Source organism: Artibeus jamaicensis, unplaced genomic scaffold (assembly GCF_021234435.1).
Source record: "Artibeus jamaicensis isolate MK-2021 breed Jamaican fruit bat unplaced genomic scaffold, CSHL_Jam_final contig_354, whole genome shotgun sequence".
NCBI lineage: Eukaryota > Metazoa > Chordata > Mammalia > Chiroptera > Phyllostomidae > Artibeus > Artibeus jamaicensis.
Window position 1 is genome coordinate 42,723,629 of NW_026521803.1, and position 16,469 is coordinate 42,740,097.

General features: G+C 54.1%; 1 protein-coding gene across 2 annotated transcripts in view; it reads right to left on the reverse strand.

Moving 5' to 3' along the window:
• The window catches only part of RTTN (rotatin), a 97,494-nt gene continuing 81,025 nt past the window's right edge, over positions 1 to 16,469 (reverse strand). For both annotated transcript variants that reach the window (XM_037145524.2, XM_053664297.1), the window contains exons 41-49: positions 11,074 to 11,179; positions 10,262 to 10,359; positions 9,079 to 9,156; positions 7,896 to 8,022; positions 5,849 to 6,051; positions 4,304 to 4,571; positions 2,361 to 2,464; positions 1,335 to 1,404; positions 1 to 505 (exon numbers count right to left, since the gene is read on the reverse strand). In XM_037145524.2, the coding sequence (XP_037001419.2) occupies positions 420 to 505; positions 1,335 to 1,404; positions 2,361 to 2,464; positions 4,304 to 4,571; positions 5,849 to 6,051; positions 7,896 to 8,022; positions 9,079 to 9,156; positions 10,262 to 10,359; positions 11,074 to 11,179 (1,140 nt within the window). In that variant the 3' untranslated portion in view covers positions 1 to 419. The remainder of the gene's footprint in view (positions 506 to 1,334; positions 1,405 to 2,360; positions 2,465 to 4,303; positions 4,572 to 5,848; positions 6,052 to 7,895; positions 8,023 to 9,078; positions 9,157 to 10,261; positions 10,360 to 11,073; positions 11,180 to 16,469) is intronic.

Here is a 16,469-nt window from a genome sequence, read left to right on the forward strand (position 1 = left end):
CTGACAAGAGCCAAATTTAATGTAGAAAAGTTACAAAAGGAAATCAGAATACAACATCATCTTTCCATCCCTAAAATTTACATCCATGAGATAATAGAAGTCTGCAGGCAGCCATTAACCATTAGTCAATTTCCAGTTTCTAGACATATTTCATTTTATTAAATAACTGTTAAATAGAATTTTTACAAAGCTAATTGCATAGAGAAAGGCAGCCCCCAGAACTCTGTGTCTTTTTTCTACGTGGTCCGCCGCTCTCACCTGGAGAGCCAGTGGGAGGCGCAGGGACAGAGCGGGCCACCGGCACCTGGCGGACGGCTCCCGTCTTCGGGCGACGGCGGGCACGGAGCTGGCTCCTTGACCGCTCCCCTGCGTGGCTCGCCGTCCAGCTGCCCCGGCCGCAGGGCAGAGCGCCTCCATCCTCACGAACAGGCCAGCTGCTGAACGAGGTTTTCGAGACATTTCAAATAATAGGCCCTTAGAGGGTTTTCTTCTGAGTTTGCACAGGCTGGGAGAGAAAAATAAGAGCATGGAAGAGCACGGTGATTAAACTCAGTGTCACACCTGGGGGCCCAAGTTCCACTGGACTCCTCAAAGGACCGGCACGAGGACCCTTCGGTCGTAAAAAGACAGGGCAGTTACAGGTTAGCCAAGGAGTCCACACTGAAAACATCGCGTCTCCGTGACGCATCCCCTGTCTGTGACCCACACCCTCCCTCCCAACACAGAAACGCCCACCTCCGCTCCGTCGGTCAGGACCCTCCTGGTCACAGCGGGAAACAAACAAAACAGAAAACCCACGACCCCTTGGGAGAAAACCGCACTACAGAAACATGTCTGAGCCCAAAACACGGTCGAAGAACAACACTCCCTGAACACCCGTACCACTTAAAGCGGACACTGCACTTTAAAGGGCGGATCCCGCCGGGGGGGGGGGGGGGACGGGGGTGATGGGCTGTTCGTGGAAGGCTGACTCAGCTGCCCGGGTCAGAGCGAAGTCTTCTGGCCGAGGTCAGCTCGGATGGGGCCCAGTGCTTATCACCCAAGAACACAGTGCGGCACAGGGGCCAAGTCTGGCGCAAGAAAAACGACTTGGAGAAAGACTGCAGACGTCTTCGAAGGAACTACTGCGTTACTTTAAAACGTCAGAATGAAAAGCATGGGCCAAATGCTGACACACCGTACGATGCTTCGACTGACAATCTCCTCCAATGTCACTGTCAAACAGCAGCATAGAAAAAGCTTGTTTTGTCATGAACTGTCCAAATATTTCATTAATCGGGGCATTCACTTAACCTCTTCCAAGTTGAACTGCGGTCTCTCACAATGAAACTTACTTTTCTTTGCTAAGGAATATGCTTCCTCCACTCTTCTTTTTATCGATGGGTTTCTCAAAGTCGTTTTCGCCTGGGGAGAAAGAACATGGGATGGCCCACGAGTCAGACCTGTTTCCACGTGTTTCGGGTCAGGACGCAGTCACTGCGCCCCTCCCTCTCTGACTGGGTCCCTCCTCGTCTGCCCCCCTGTCCTTGCTGCCCCGTCCTTCTGACCGTCTCCCGAACCTCAATTCACTGTTTTAAATGCTACACCTTCGTTTAGTTCTTTCTCACCCCCTCGGACCTCGGGGTCCGGGTCCAGCGTCCTGCATGACCAGCTGGCCAGCAGAAATTTACTAAGTGACGCCAGAGCGCGGAGCCCTGGGGCCCAGGGTGAGAGGGGTGGCAGCAGCCCCTGTCCTGTGAGCATGAGCGCTGTCCAGCGGGAAGAACAGCTGCCCCGACAAGCGAAGAGCCCGTCGGGGACACTTGTCTGCACTCACACTGACACCCGGCCACCCCTGAATCACCAGGCGTGCACGGGCCTTTCTCTCAGGAGTGAGACGTCTGCACAGAGAGACAGACAGGCCGAAGACAGGGCAGGTGCGAGTCCCACCTGCTGCCCTGGGGACTGGGGCTGGGACCGGGGAACTGAGCTTAGTCCAAAACTCAGCAACCACCTGCACCAGAGGAAGGGAGGTCCTGTGACTGGATAGAACTTTGGTACTTGGATTCATTTCAAGATGCGTTTTTCCATGACCCTTCTTTGAGCATAAGTAGCCTATAACAACATCCCATGATACGGCAAGGCAGCCGACACGAACAGGGAAAACTCACTCCAAAGGGGGGGGCCCTCCTGCAAGGAGACGCGCGGTGAGAGGGCCAGGTGGGAGGGGCTGGCCGGCGGCGGTCGGCTCCCCGTGCGGGTGCATGCACAGCGCACCACGGCCCCGAGCTGGTCTTGCCCGCGCTGACGCTCCACAGATGCCCCTGGGTGCCCGAGAGGCTGGTGCCCTCCCCCGGATGTGACAGACCCCACAAACCGACCTTTTGGTAATTGTGGGTCAGAGCCCACAGCGCGGCGGCACCGATCCTCTGGGTGTTCGGACTCTCGCTCTCCAGACAGGCGGCCAGCACACTGACGACTTTTTCTAGTGATAAACACAGAAAGGGTTCGGTCCCAGACATGACACTGTGTTCTCATCTCAGGGGTCGGACCGCCTCTCCTGCCCCGCAGCACGAAGGAGGACACCTGTACCAGGTGCCAGGACAGACGGGGCGCGGCCTCGCTGCCTCTGACCCCTCCCACAATGGCGCGTCCCCTGACAGCACTGGAGGGGTGAGGGACTTGCAGTGAGTCGCACCAGTGAGCTCTTCAGTTGGAGCTCACACGTCGGTGTGCAGGAAAACAGATTTGCTGTGATGAATGATAAAGACTGTTGTGCGAACATACCCACAGCACGGGCAGCTGTGTAAACCAATAATCAAGGAACAGCGAGAGGTAGGCCTTTCGCAAAGGACCAAATGCTGTAGAGGACCGTGCTTTGCTGTGGTCGTGTGTGCCAGAGGGAAAGCCACTCACAGCAACGTTCTGGACACTGGCCTCTGACTGGTCTTCCATCCCTTGGGTCTCTTCTCGGCCACCCCGGACGCTGCCGGGCCCAGGGGTGACTGTGCTGAGCAGCGCGGCTCCCACGAGGGTGCGAGTGCTGACGCTGCTGCTCAACAGCCGGCCCAAAAGTGCAAGTATGAGGTGTCGGTTACTTTAAGTTTAAACACCTCCACGCGGCGAAGCCATTACCATGTTGGACAGTGAAGTTCTCGAAGCTGTTTGGTTGCTACTTCAAATCTCTCCACGTTTCAGTTTCCTATTCCCCGTAAGTGTTCTTAAGGTTTTCATTCATTCACTACACAGGGTATCCTTGAAGCTGCTTCCCAATCTGTGTTTTACAATGGCAACATCTGAGGTCCGACAGCTTCTCGCTCCTGTGGCCCTGTTTCCTGACAGGCTTGGTCTCCTTCAACCGTGCACACGTAAACACTTCTGAAAACTCACACGTGGAGGCTCCCGGAAGGTTAGCATGACCTTGTCCTCCACACATCGGAGTGGACGTTCGCTTCTGCACTGTCGATCGAGGGCCAGCTCGAGCCCAGGTCACGGGCCTCCTGGGCCACGAGTCTTGGGGTGCGGAACTCTCAGGGGCAGTCTGTTGTGCGCAGTCTCACATGTGTTCTTTTCTTTATTGTCCCCCAGATGCGGGTTGGGGCACCAACTTAATTCTGATCCACCCTTTTCCTGAAAGGCCAGTTCTTTGGAGTTCCAGCTTCACACAGGCAGGATGGCCCCCAACCTGCCTGTCACGGGGAGTCTTGACTCCCGTCCCCGACACGTCAGTGCTCCTGAGCAAAAGCCCGAGCACACAGTGACGTTTCTGTGTACTTCTCACCTCTCTGGACACAGACTTCCAACCAAAGCTGGCTGGAAGCTCCCCGCCACTTTCCCACCCCTGAGGCGGTCTTCCAGGTTAGTTTTAACCTGTGCTACCTGGAGGGTGGCTGCTGTTTGCAGAAGAGACGCGGCCTGACTTGGCCAGAAGCAAGGAGTCCTCGGGATCCACTCCGACAGCCAGGCCAAGCCCCGTGGCCCCATCCAGCGGGACCACTGGAACCAGATGGGCCTGAACCGTCTGGGCGGGCCGACCAAAGCCAATGGTGACCCCCGCCTGGCAGGTGGCGAAGCCAGTGGGCTCTGCTGAGCCCGTGGGAGTTTCTCCAGGGCTGAAGCCCCACCTGGTTTGTCTCTGAGGACAAGCGTCACCCCGGCTCACTCTCTCTGCTGCCCACTGTACCTTCCCCAGAGCGGGGCTTAATGAACACCTGGCAAATTATTCACAACGATGTTGTGTTTCAACCTGAATACAGCCCGCTGTGGACCACATGTGTTATGAAGGCCATGCAAGTGCGTTGTGTGGCGTGTGAGAGGCACTCACCGTTGGCCAGGATCCTGGGCTTGTGGGCAGGGCTGAAGCAGATGTTGTGGAAGATGAGGAGCGGCAGGCACGGGCCGCGCCGGGGCCGGAACCTGCTCATCTCCGCCAGCAGGTCCAAGCAGCCGTCCAGCCGCAGGATCGTTTGCTGCCCGTCCTCCCCAAGCGACACATTCAGGAGCAGCTTCAGCCAGAGGATGGTCAGGGGGCTGAGATGCTTGTTCCCTCCTTTTGGCAATTCAAGAGACAGAAAGTTCTGCAAGAAGTTAGTCTGTGGGTAAACAGAGAGAACGTTATTTTCTTCGTCCCTCGGAGACCAATTAACGAGCCTTCTGCTCTTTTTCCCAACTTCAGTGTCTCCTTCCTCCAGAACCTTCCAAATGCTCCATCTACACTGTTCCCAGGTATAAGTGAGAAAGTTAAGGAGGACAAAATACTACTCAAATTTTAATTCTCAGCAATACCTTTCTGATGATGGATAAAGTAGTTACAGTCAGTTCTTAATTATTTGGGATAGTTCAGTTTGGGGATTATTTCTGGCCTGAGTCTTCTCTGTCTTCTGGCACTTCCACTGCTCATCAAAAGCTACAGTGTGTGTGTTGGGGGGGGGGGCACAAAGAAGCAAAACCCGCTGCCGGCTGCCGGCTGCCGGTGGGGACCAGGGCTTGGGGGAAACCGGTGGGAGGGCTCCGAGTAACGAGATTCCAGTTCTGAGGTACATTCCAGTTATAAGCCACGCGACTGTGGAGCGCAGCACAGGGAAGCGGTCGACAGTGTCGTAATGGCTTAACTGCGTGGGGGACAGAGAGGCCTACAGTCACTGTGGTGGCTGCGTCGTAGGATGCATCCACGTCAAATCACTGTCAGACGCCTGAAACGTGTACTAGGAAGTAACAGATAATGTGATCCCATTTAAATTTTAGGGTTCTTTTGAAACTCCCTTAAATGGAGTTCAACTGAACAGCTGTACTAGAATTTATTTCGACCATTCAATCCCTTTTAAATTAAAATCAGCGCAAGAAGTCAAGTTGGGGCACTGGAGTCCCAGGGGACTGATGAAATGACCTTTTGTCACACGGCAGTCAGGTCCGACTCAGAGAAAAAGGGGCCATGATTTCATAAACCATTCTGACAATGTAAATTGAACTGAAATTGTCACTGCTCAATTTGCTCGTTTAAAGACCAATATATTACTTTTATGATCTCAAATAAATGTAAGACAGCTGCCTTTCACTTCAGAGTGATAAAATATAATCCAAAGCTAAGAAGATGAACTAAAAGAAATGGTCTGATCCAATTCTAGCTTCTGCAATTCCCACGTACCCACTTCCAACTGGCTTTAAACAAAGGGAACCTCTCAACATTTTACCACCCTTTCAAGTCACATGTCTTAAAATTGAGTAAATTAATCCGAGAAGCTGAGGACTGGGTTTTCCACCCCTGCCCCTGACGGACAGGGACCTCACCTCGCCGCCCCGCATGGACGGTGTGGAAGAGGACGTGGAGGAGGACGTGGAGGAAAGCGCAGGCGAGAGCGCGGGCACTTACTTTCTGGATCACGGCTCTGCAGTCGTGCGACAGGACCAGGTTCGAAAGCAGCAGGAAGACTGTGTGCTGGCCGGTGGAGCCCCCGAGGGGCGCCGGGGAGGCCAGCTTCAGCACACACAGCATCAGAGAGCTCCCGGGGCCGCCCCTGCACAGGGCCGGGGCAGGACACTGTCCAGAACTTGACCAACAGAGAGAGCTGCAACCTTAAAAATAACAGCTTGTCACGACGGCTTCTCAGGTTCACCGTCTGGTCCAAAACACCCCGAGTGGTCCAGCCTCTCAGTCTGTGCAGCGACGGCCACTGAGCTGTGAACTGCGGGCCGGCACTCGGGCTGGTGCTGACCACCCAGCGAGCCTCGTGGCCCTGCTGGCCTCGTGAAGGCCCTGTGATGGCAACGGAGCACTGCAAAGCACTAGTTTACTTTTTAAAAAAGAAAATAGGCATAAATATGGGTTTTACATAGCTCTTAAATAAGACATCTAATTAAACAGGAAAAGAAGTTTAGAAATGGGCGGTAACTTGGTCTAATGCCTTCATTTCCTAGAAGAAGAAACACAGTAATGCCAGGGCGTGGGGACAGGACAAATGCCACAGCCACCCATGTGGGTGAAGGACATGGCTCAGAGAGGCCAGTGACCCGTTCACGTCACACAGCTCGCAGGCTGCCACAGCCAGCAGTGGCACCCCCGGTTCTCCAGACTCTCGTGCCTTCTCAGTAAATTAAACCACTGTCTGGGAGTTGTCGAGGGAGAAAGAGGATCATGAAGGAACCGGAAGTGGTGGGGCTGGAACGCGACAGAAGCGGAGGCTGAGTAACTGTGGAGGGCTAGGTGCAGAGCGGGGAAGGGACGGACTCACGCAGGGCCAGCGCACTGAACAAACACACTGCTCTCCCCGTGTTCGCACTGCACAGCAGTGTGCAAACACCACTGCTCCCACTCGCTGTTACATGAAACTGTCACGAATGAGGCGACTTTGCTTGAAAGCAAACCAGACAGGAAAATAGAAAGTTTCTTCCTCAGTTTAGTTACCTGATCACATTCTAATAGTTACACCACTTTCAAGTATGAAAGTAACACAGATAACAGTTTCAAAAGATTAATATTAAAGTAAGTGGATTTTTTTGCTCAATAGTTAGCCACTGATTCTTCTTTACTCCTTCCTTCCCTAAGCCCTAAACTGAGGGGTAAAGGGGCATGCAGAGTAAGTGGTAGGGACACGCACCCCCCGCACCCCACAGGGAAAGGTGCTGGAGCTCCAAGGCCACAGACAAGCTGCGGGGACCCACAGACGAACAGCTCCAGAGAGCACTAGGCTCGTCTCGGCACTGCGTGGGGGCTACGTGGGCTCTGATCTGCTCTTGAGTTCCAGTCCTTTCTCTGTACACCTTTCGCTCTTTGGAAAGCCCAGCTGCCACGCTGCCGATGCGGACAGAGGCAGCGGGCAAACTTGCCACACAGCAGCAATCCCGCCCCACCTCCCCAGCAGGTGTCCTATTCCCCCCCACTCAAGCAGCCTTTTCGCACACCGTCTCACCTCTCCTCACACCACCTCCTCCCTGCCTACACTCACCCTCAGCTGCTGGCCTCCACAAATGCATGGCCCATAGTAGGTGCTCAATAAAACATCTGGCCCAGGAATGAAAGGAAGAAAAAGGCATCCAACGTACCAACCATCACCAACCCACTGTATGCAGAATGACCTTTCATTAAGCCAGTGCCCTGCTCTCAAAGCTATTAAACTTTTAACATTTCCCTATGTTTTAAGGACTGACATCATAATTTCACTCTCTCAATTTTCCTATGACGTTCAATTTCCCACTGACAGAATCGGGCCAGTTTCTCCCTCTCTGTGCCCTGAGCTGAGTCACGACTTCTCGACAACATACGAACACACCTGCCTGCTCTCAGACACCTACGAGGAAGCATGCCGGTAAGCAGGAGAAACGTGAACCATGTGCTGGTTTTGCTAGCCCATTTTAACAAGAGCACAGGAAACCAGGATTTCAGCGCACCACGTCACTGAAAGGCACGCCAGGCTCATTACCGTTGGGGAAATCCGCAGTGTAGACACAGAGCAGCTGCAGAGCGATCTGCATCAGTGAGTCGTCCACCAAAAGCCAAGGCCAGAGGGCATGCAGCACAGGCACGAGGTGGGCTTCAAGCGCTGCTTCCTGTTGTAGACAGGAGGTGAAGGCAGCATTGGTTTGAGTGCAGGAAAATATAACATGAAATCCAACCCAAACAGCAGTCCCCAATGCCAGGAGGCAAAGGCGAAGTTCATCCGCATTTAGATGAGTGCGAGCTGCCATAGAAGCCCTCGCCCCAATGGCCCTGGGGCCAGACCAGCCTCAGGAAGTCCCACCCACCACTGGGAGACTGGACAGACACCTTAGGTAAGAAATGGAGCAAAGCAGCTTCCAATGTGTCAGTTAAGCAAGACAGTGAGGTCTTCCAACACGGAATAAACCGGGAATGCTCTGATATGGTTAAGAAATGGGATTTTCTGCTTAAGTAAACACTCTAATCAACTCTGAGCTCTCCCTTCTGCCCTCTCTCCGTGTGTGTGTGTGTGTGTGTGTGTGTGTGTGTGTGTACGCACACCCAGTGTATGGGGATAGACAGAAATAAATCAGTCGGGGGCATGGTAGTGTTTTTAAATCATGGCTCAGCGCCAGAGCAAGCAAGCCCCTGGGAGGTTCTGGGCCGAGGCACTGAGGCGGGCAGGGCGCCCCGGAGGCGGGCAGGGCACCCTGGAGGCGGACAGGGCCGTGCTCAGCACTGGCGGGCAGCATCCCCACACAGAGGCAGGAGGCACGCTCATCCCCTCTCCTTAGGGATACAGACACCCCCACTCACTGCCCTGGAAAGCTGTCTGGCCGCCAGCCACCTCTGAAACTCCTGTCTCAAAAGACATACGTAGCCATTGGCTCCATCTCAGCAAAAACAAGTGAAACGCCTGACAGGACGGGAAGGGGTGCACATGTGTCTGAGCCACACAAAGTCAAGGTCTTGGGGATAAAAAACGCAAGCATGACGGGGACTGTCATCGGTGCTGAGGAATGAGACGGCCAGGGGCATCGATTTTGAGAACAGAGGTTGGTGACCAATGGACTGTGCAGCTGAAAAACTTCGAGGGGTTTCTGTTTTCCTGCCCACGTATCTCATTCAGAAATCAAGCTGCCCCCTGCCAGGACTGCTAGGAAAATGTGAGAAGGGGCTCTACTCACCTTACATTCTCCATTCTGATAAAGACAGTTCCGTAGCAGCTGCATGGCGGTGCCTAACTCTTTCGCGAAACCACCCTCCTGTTCAAACAGAGGGCAGTTGAGAGACAGGAACACAAAGGCACCGTCCACATCAGGGCCGCAGTCCCCGGTCCTCTGGCCGCAGTGCAGAGGACCTGACTGCGCCTGACCCCATCACTCCAACGGGACCGGGAAGCTCCTGCGCTCTGAAGGGGGACCACCTCTCAAGAAGCACGCCCCTCACGAGGAAGTGACTTGTTCTACCACACATGGAGAGCCTGAGATGCTCAGTAAACTCCCTGTTCCATCTCAACAAAGTGACTCGGGTACCCACTGGGGCTCAGGCACCTCAGGTGTCCGCCGGCCTTCATAAAGGCGATGTCAAGGGCCTTGGCCGAGAGGGTAGGCAAGAACCTGAAAACCACGGCAACACCCCGCATCAATCAACTGATGAAACCGGCTCTCTCTCGGTTTCTAACCCAATGCAGCTGAAACTGGTTACTCCACAGACGGCCCTCCAGCGGCCTTAGCTGCATACGTGAGTGTGCACTTACACATTTATAAATACACACACTTCCACTTCCTCAAGGGGCCTGTGTGGCAGATCTCTGTAACCACGGGTACGACTGTTCGCCATCGCTACTGCATCCAGATCGTGTTACTTCCAGTTTCCGTACACATGCGATCTGAACACGAGCCCGGCGGAAGGACGGGACAATCAGACATTAGAAACGTTCGCCCTGCAGCCGCCAGGCCGGGCCAACCCTGGCTTCGCTGATCACTAGATGTGCGACTGTGTAGTCGTGCGCGTGCCCGGGACGATAAACGGGAAAGGGTTAGAGCAGTGCCTGCCGGGGTAAGTCAGAGCTCACTCCTACTGTGCCTGTGCTCACTCGGAAGATCTGCTTTTGGTGGTACAGCATCGCACACACTGCAGAATGTAAGAGCAAATATATGCCTTTCGTTTAAAGATCTTCAAAGGAGAGCTAAGACTCAACACAAAACCCCCAAACTGCTAATGTGGAAATCCTACTATTTCTGACTGTGCCTTCCTTCTAAATCAGACCCTCGTGCGAACCCAGTGTTGGTGTCCTGTCACGAGGACACTGGCGAGAGGGCCTCTCCCGAGGCCGCGCGTTTGTCCCGGAGTTCCGGAGCCCGCTACCTTTTTCCTCAGCGCTGCTCTCCCCGGCCTCAGGGAGGCGAGGTTCAGCTGGGCGTGGACATGCTTCATCTGCTCGAGGCAGCTGTCTATCAGATCGGCTGGAAGACAAAACCCAGACTGGCAAAAGGGCGCGCCACTTCCGAGGGAGTGGAAGCCACACGTATCAGACTCTCGGAAACACACAGTGCACTGCTGACCCACTCCACTGGAGCATTTTCAGCGGGCGAAGAATGAGTCAGAGGAAACAGTGTACGGGAGGTAACAGGCTAAGGCCGCTGGTTCCCACTCGGCACGACACTCCCCGAGTCTGAGTTCCGCTCTGGGACAGGCACCCTTGGTCCCAGCAGTGACTCGCATCGGCGACCCATGGACCTGACGGTGCTGATGCCCTTGTACCACTCAGACCTGGGCTCTCGAGTTCCGGATGAGACACCGCAAAACTCAGGGTGGGAGGTGGGGCTTGGAGTCTGTATTGAAATACAGGATCTTCTAATGCTGCTGATTTCACCATCAAAACTATGTTTGATTTTCCGGCCATGTAACATATGCTTGTGGTTACTAATATTTCATTACTATAAACTTAAGTGGTGTGTTACTTCTTAAGCCTCTATACTATTTAGAGATTTTCAGGAGTAGAAAGCATTGTGCACAAAAAAAATTACACATATGATCTTACCATGTTACAAGTAATGCACGCTTAACCGTTTTTAGTGACCCTGAAAATACATTTAGAGTCAAAGGAAATTAGAACGGACAAGCAGCAGCCCCTGACCCCACGGCAGGCCCCCCACAGGGGCTGCCCCACGGCCCACCTTTCAGGGCGAGCCTCTGCGCCCGGCGGCTGACAGCCAGCAGCGCCAGCAGCCCTCGCCCCGCCACGCTGCGCAGGGCGTCTCCGGGGGACTTCCCTTGGTAGCACTGCGGAGAGAGCAGAACACCTGCGCGTCAGGGCCCGAGCCCGCACCCCTGCCTTCTCCCGCCCACCCGCACCCCTGCCTTCTCCCACCCACCCGCACCCCTGCCTTCTCCCGCCCACCCGCACCCCTGCCTTCTCCCGCCCACCCGCACCCCTGCCTTCTCCCACCCACCTGCACCCCTGCCTTCTCCCGCCCACCCGCACCCAGCAGGGTGTCCGTCGCCGCTGCTACCGGCACAGGGTCCTGTTGCTGAAGAAGCCGGGCCGTGACCCGCCCCCCCCCCGCCCCCCGGGTGCGCCTGCTCTGCACGTGTCTGCCCAACCCCCCCCACCCCGGCCCATGAAGACCTGACCTCGCCGCCTCCCCTCCGCGCTTCCCAACCGGATGTTTGAGCTCTGAAGACTCGACCGGGTTCGGGTGGAATTTCTCGTGCTAAGAGTCTCGTGTGGAGACACGTACACATTTTTACTACACTGTCAAAGGGCGTGTCAATGCCGGCGTCAGATCAAGAAGTTCCTCATTAGATTTATAAATATCACTTAACTCAAATTCCATGACTTTTCTTTCTACATCACTTTTCAAAATAATCCAGCTTTATAATATCCTGATTAAAATTAGGCTTAAGTGACAATTTTACATAAAACACACTGCAGCATAATTACTAGATGCAACCCCACTCACAACTGGAGCGCACACTTGGCGCCGGGGAGGGGCCTGCGCAGTGGGGCAGGACCCCCGTCTCGGTACCTCGGGCTGCGGGTCAGACACTGAACGCCTCGGGACAGGGATGCACATGTGATAAAGGTCAACTGTTCCCAGATGATGACATCCCCTGGAGCACACCCTGCAGTCCGCAATGGGAATCCTGCTTGTCTACGAACTTGGCAGGGAAACTGCCCTTCTCCACACAGACGTACTGACACTGCGTGCGTCAGTGAGGTGGGAAGCAGCAGACTGACCTCTCTGGAAAGCACCACTCCTCTGCTCCACGCAGCCATGAAGGGCAAGAGCTGAGAACCCTAGGTGCGGCTGTGCACACAGATGTGTCTTTGGTTCCCTTGGGGACTCTCACTAAACTGACAGGAACGGAACGCACACAGACCAGTCCAAGTTCAGAAATGGGAAACCCGGGGGGTGAACAGCAGGTGCATTAGCAGGCTGGGACCCTGAATCCCCGGCACAGGGATGACCTGCCCGGGCCGAGGAGGCTGGGCCGCAGGCGGCCCTGGCAGGGAGCTCGGGGAGGACTGTCTGAAAGCCACTGACGAGCAGCCACACGGCCGAGTCGCCCACCAGCCCCCAGTCCCGTGCGGAACTGCCACTCTTCCTGCCCAGCTCTCCCCAAGCACCGGAGGCTGTCTCCGGAGAGCAGGAAGTGGGGACTCTGCACTGGCAGAGATGGGGCACGTCTGGGGGGGCGTGTGAGGCTGTGCAAACCAAACCCTAAAATCCCAACTCTCTCTTCTCCCCTTTGCCACAGGCGCTCGGCAGCTGGGGTTCCCCTCCAGTTGGGAGGACCAAACTGCCTCACTGGGGAACGCAACAACCTCCAGAAGACAGGGTCACCCACGACCCAGCCGAAGCCCCTCCCAGGGCCGCCTGCAGGTGGCAGGCCCCACTCACGTGCTCAAGGCTTCCAATGTGGACACACGGCAGGCAACCAAGGTACCGGAACTCAAAATAAAACCCTACCCAGAAAACAGAAGCGAACATAGAAAAAAGGGAAGAAAAGAGAGGTTCTCTAGGAAGAAGAAAAATTCACAGGGGCTCCCAACATACAGAGCACACCAGGGGCAGGGAAGGTCAGGGCCGTGATTAGAGGCAGGCGAGAACCCCCAGGAGAGCCAGCCCGGCGGACAGGGAGAAGGCTCTCCATCAGGAATATGGGATCCACGCAAGGCCAGGAGACAGGAGCCTGGTGTCCGAATGCCTTCAGAACGCTCTACAGCAACAAGAAGTTCAAGGCAGGAGGCAAAGCCTTCTAAACCCTAAAGCGAATGATTTCCGCTCTAGGGTTCTCACTTGATCAGGATGAAAATTCAGTGTTAGGGTGGAAGAGCATGTTCAGAAGATCCCATCCCAAAAAGCCTGCTATGCACCTTTCCTCTGGAAGGTGCTGGAAGAGAGACTTCCCAGGTGTGGCCCAGGAAAGGAGGACAGGGGACAGAGGACACAAGGAGATGGCAGCAAACAGCGAGGCCTAAATCCCCAGGGAGAAGGCTAATAGCAATCCCAGGGTGACACTGGGCACCTCGCGGTCACGAGGAACTGAGAGTGATTCCCTCTGGAGGAAAATGAGGCTGAGACAAGTTCGGACATTTCTGAATCTACCCAGAGGAACAGGGAGATTATCGGTGGTAACAGAAAATCAGCAAATTGAAAAATGATACAATTACCACTAAGAAAAAAGAAAGCTGTGCCGGAAAAGGAAAGTGAACGTTGTGTGCATTGCTCTCACCGCACGCTGCGTAATCAATGGTCAGAGTGAGCAGGTGCAATGCTGGGGGACCAGGAGGGAGCCCGCTGTGGCTGGGTGGGGGCTGGGTTGTGGGAAGAGTTACAGTCTCGTTTTCCATAGCAGGAAATCAACAGGCGGGGTCCCAAACCGAGTAACTAAGGCAGGGAAGTCGTGTTATCTATGTATTTGCAAATGAAGCTGACGGAGTAGCTCACTAGAGAAGGCAAAACTCCATTAAGTCAAATGTATTCCACATTTTAGGGTCAAAAGCCCACTAAGAGTTTCTTAGAGGATATTCAAATGCTGGCCCTTGGAAGGCAACTGCAAGGCTGACGTGGCCCCCGGTGAACGTGAGTCTCACGCCCCTGCCTTCCAGGGTACTGCTACAGAGCAGCCATTGAACCGATTCTCTCTGCCACGACACTCCAGTCGCAGCCATGGTACCATAATTTGCTAGAACGGAGAACGGAATCAGGAGAGGTCCAGTGATGTGCCGAAGACCACACATCAAAGACAGACTGGCGTGTATGCTGCTGCTTATAACACATGGCACGACCCACGGCTTACGTGGACGCATGTTATTTACTAACATATGCTATTTCATGTGGTTAAACAATATTCTAATTCCCCTATCTTATAGAAGGCAGGCCAAAGAAGACAGTGCTCGCAGTTTAACAAGCCTTCCGACGGGTGCTATCTCGTGGCTGTGTCTCGGGCACGGTGCCTTTCCTTACTTTGAGCCTTGCCCACGCCCTCTTAACAAACACCCCATCTTCACAGCTGACTGTTTAGGCGACGAGAAGAGTATGACTTAATAAGAAACAGTTTGCATCCTTGGTTAATACGCCCGTATCCACACTGAGTACCTCACGCATTGTGCAATCAGAAAGACGTGGAGGGAAAGTCAGCTCGTCATCAGGAGAATCACTGCGATGCCCCAGACTCGTTTTCCTTGACCCAGAAGGTAACAGCAAAAGGTTAAAAACAGTACCTTTTATAAAATTACAAAATATTAAAGAAAAACCAGGGCGTGGTACACGGAACACGACCCTGGGGCACCGCTTCCCTGTGCACCGCACTTCAATGCGGCTCCCGGTCCCTGCGCGGACCCGTGGTTGCACCCGTGGTTGCCAGAAGCCCAGTCCCTTGAGACCCAGCACCACTGAGGAGCAGGAGACAGGAGCACAGGGCCTTGCATCCCCAGGCCCCGGAGGCCTGGCTGCGGGGCCCCTGCCCTCCGGGGAAAAGAAATCAGCCTGCACTGTGAGTCAGCTCCCGGAGGAGGAGAGCACGTGGAGGAGCGCCAGGGCCCTTCCCGGAGAAGACCATTCCGCCGGAGCCAACGCTCGGAAATTAATGATGCTTTCGGGTTGGGCTGGAGGATTTTTGTCTAGGTGTGAATTTGAGTTTCCCTGCTTAGTATGTATTTTTAAGTACATTTTTTAAATCCTCACCCAAGGACATTTTTCATTGCTTTGAGAGACAGACACACAGACACTGATGTTAAAGTGACAAAGAGCACTAAATTACTCATCAGGGGAATAAAGCCTGTTGTTCTGACAGTGAATGAGATCAGCGAACAGTGTCCAGTTTGGGTTTTAAATGGAGAAAAACTGAGTGGAATGAGGATAGTAGCTCGGAGGAAGCTGTGTCTTCCCAAAGAGAGGGACGTACAGAAACTCTTGGAGGACTTTGTTTCCCTAGAGACCCAGTGTCTGACCAACGTGCTGAGCAAAGGCGCCGTGCCGGAGAGCAACAGGGAGAAACCATCAGGCCCCCTTAATCGGGCTCCTTATCACTGCCTCGGAGGCAGTCCAACCGGTTGGGCCGGAGCAGCGGCTCCTGCAAAGCCTGTGACCCCTCCACGGGCAGGTGTGGGCCAGGCCATGCAGCTGCCCTGACGCTGTCGGCCTCGCCCGAGTTCCAGCAGGGTCAAGGCCGGGGGCAGCACGCGCACGTGGTCATTCTGGGAAGGTCTGCGAGAGCAGGGCTCGCACAGGCAGGCCGGGGCAAACCCCGCCCTGAAAGCAGGCGTCCTGATGACCGCACAGCACGTGCGAACCCACCCGCTGCGAGTCGGCCTCTCCCAGCTCACAGTGAGAAGACGGCAGGCGTGAAGCCACAGGGTCGCTGCAAACAAAGTCTTAATGCCAAAAATCAGTACCTCCTAGTGGTAAAGACAACTGTCTAACCCAGGAAACACTTCCAGCTGTTTTCACTGTCACCCTATTTATAAACACAGTGCTTTTCTAATGTTTCTGATGAAACAAAAAGCGTGGTTCATATCTGAGGATTGCAAAAAACAAGTGAGAATATAAAGCAGGCATCCAAGCTCAGAAAGAGGGCGTTTCCTCAGAGGTGACAACCAGGCCTGCTATCTCATACACACGACCTCCTTAAATATACACAGTTCATGTACCTACATCAAATGTCACTTGGGTGAATATATTTTCAAAGATGGAAACTGTCTTTAAAATGGAAACAGACTGTGAATAACACCATCACCCTTGAAACACGGCCAGTGGCCGTGGTCATGATATGATGCACTACTCTGATAAACTGCTTGACGTAGATCACTAATATTTCACTTTGAATTTCTGTACCATATTCTGGTCCACACCAGAGGGTGGGACTGATTAGGAAATAGTCAATTTATCTACATATAAACTCTTGTATGACTTAGTCATGAGTATTATTTTTTTTAGGGTCTATGTATTTATTTTTAAAGAGCAGGGGAGGAGGAAAGAGAAAAATATCAGCGGGAGCAGGCAACATGGATCTCTGCCTCTTACACGCGCCCTGACCTGGGAGGGAAACTGCAACCCCAGCACGT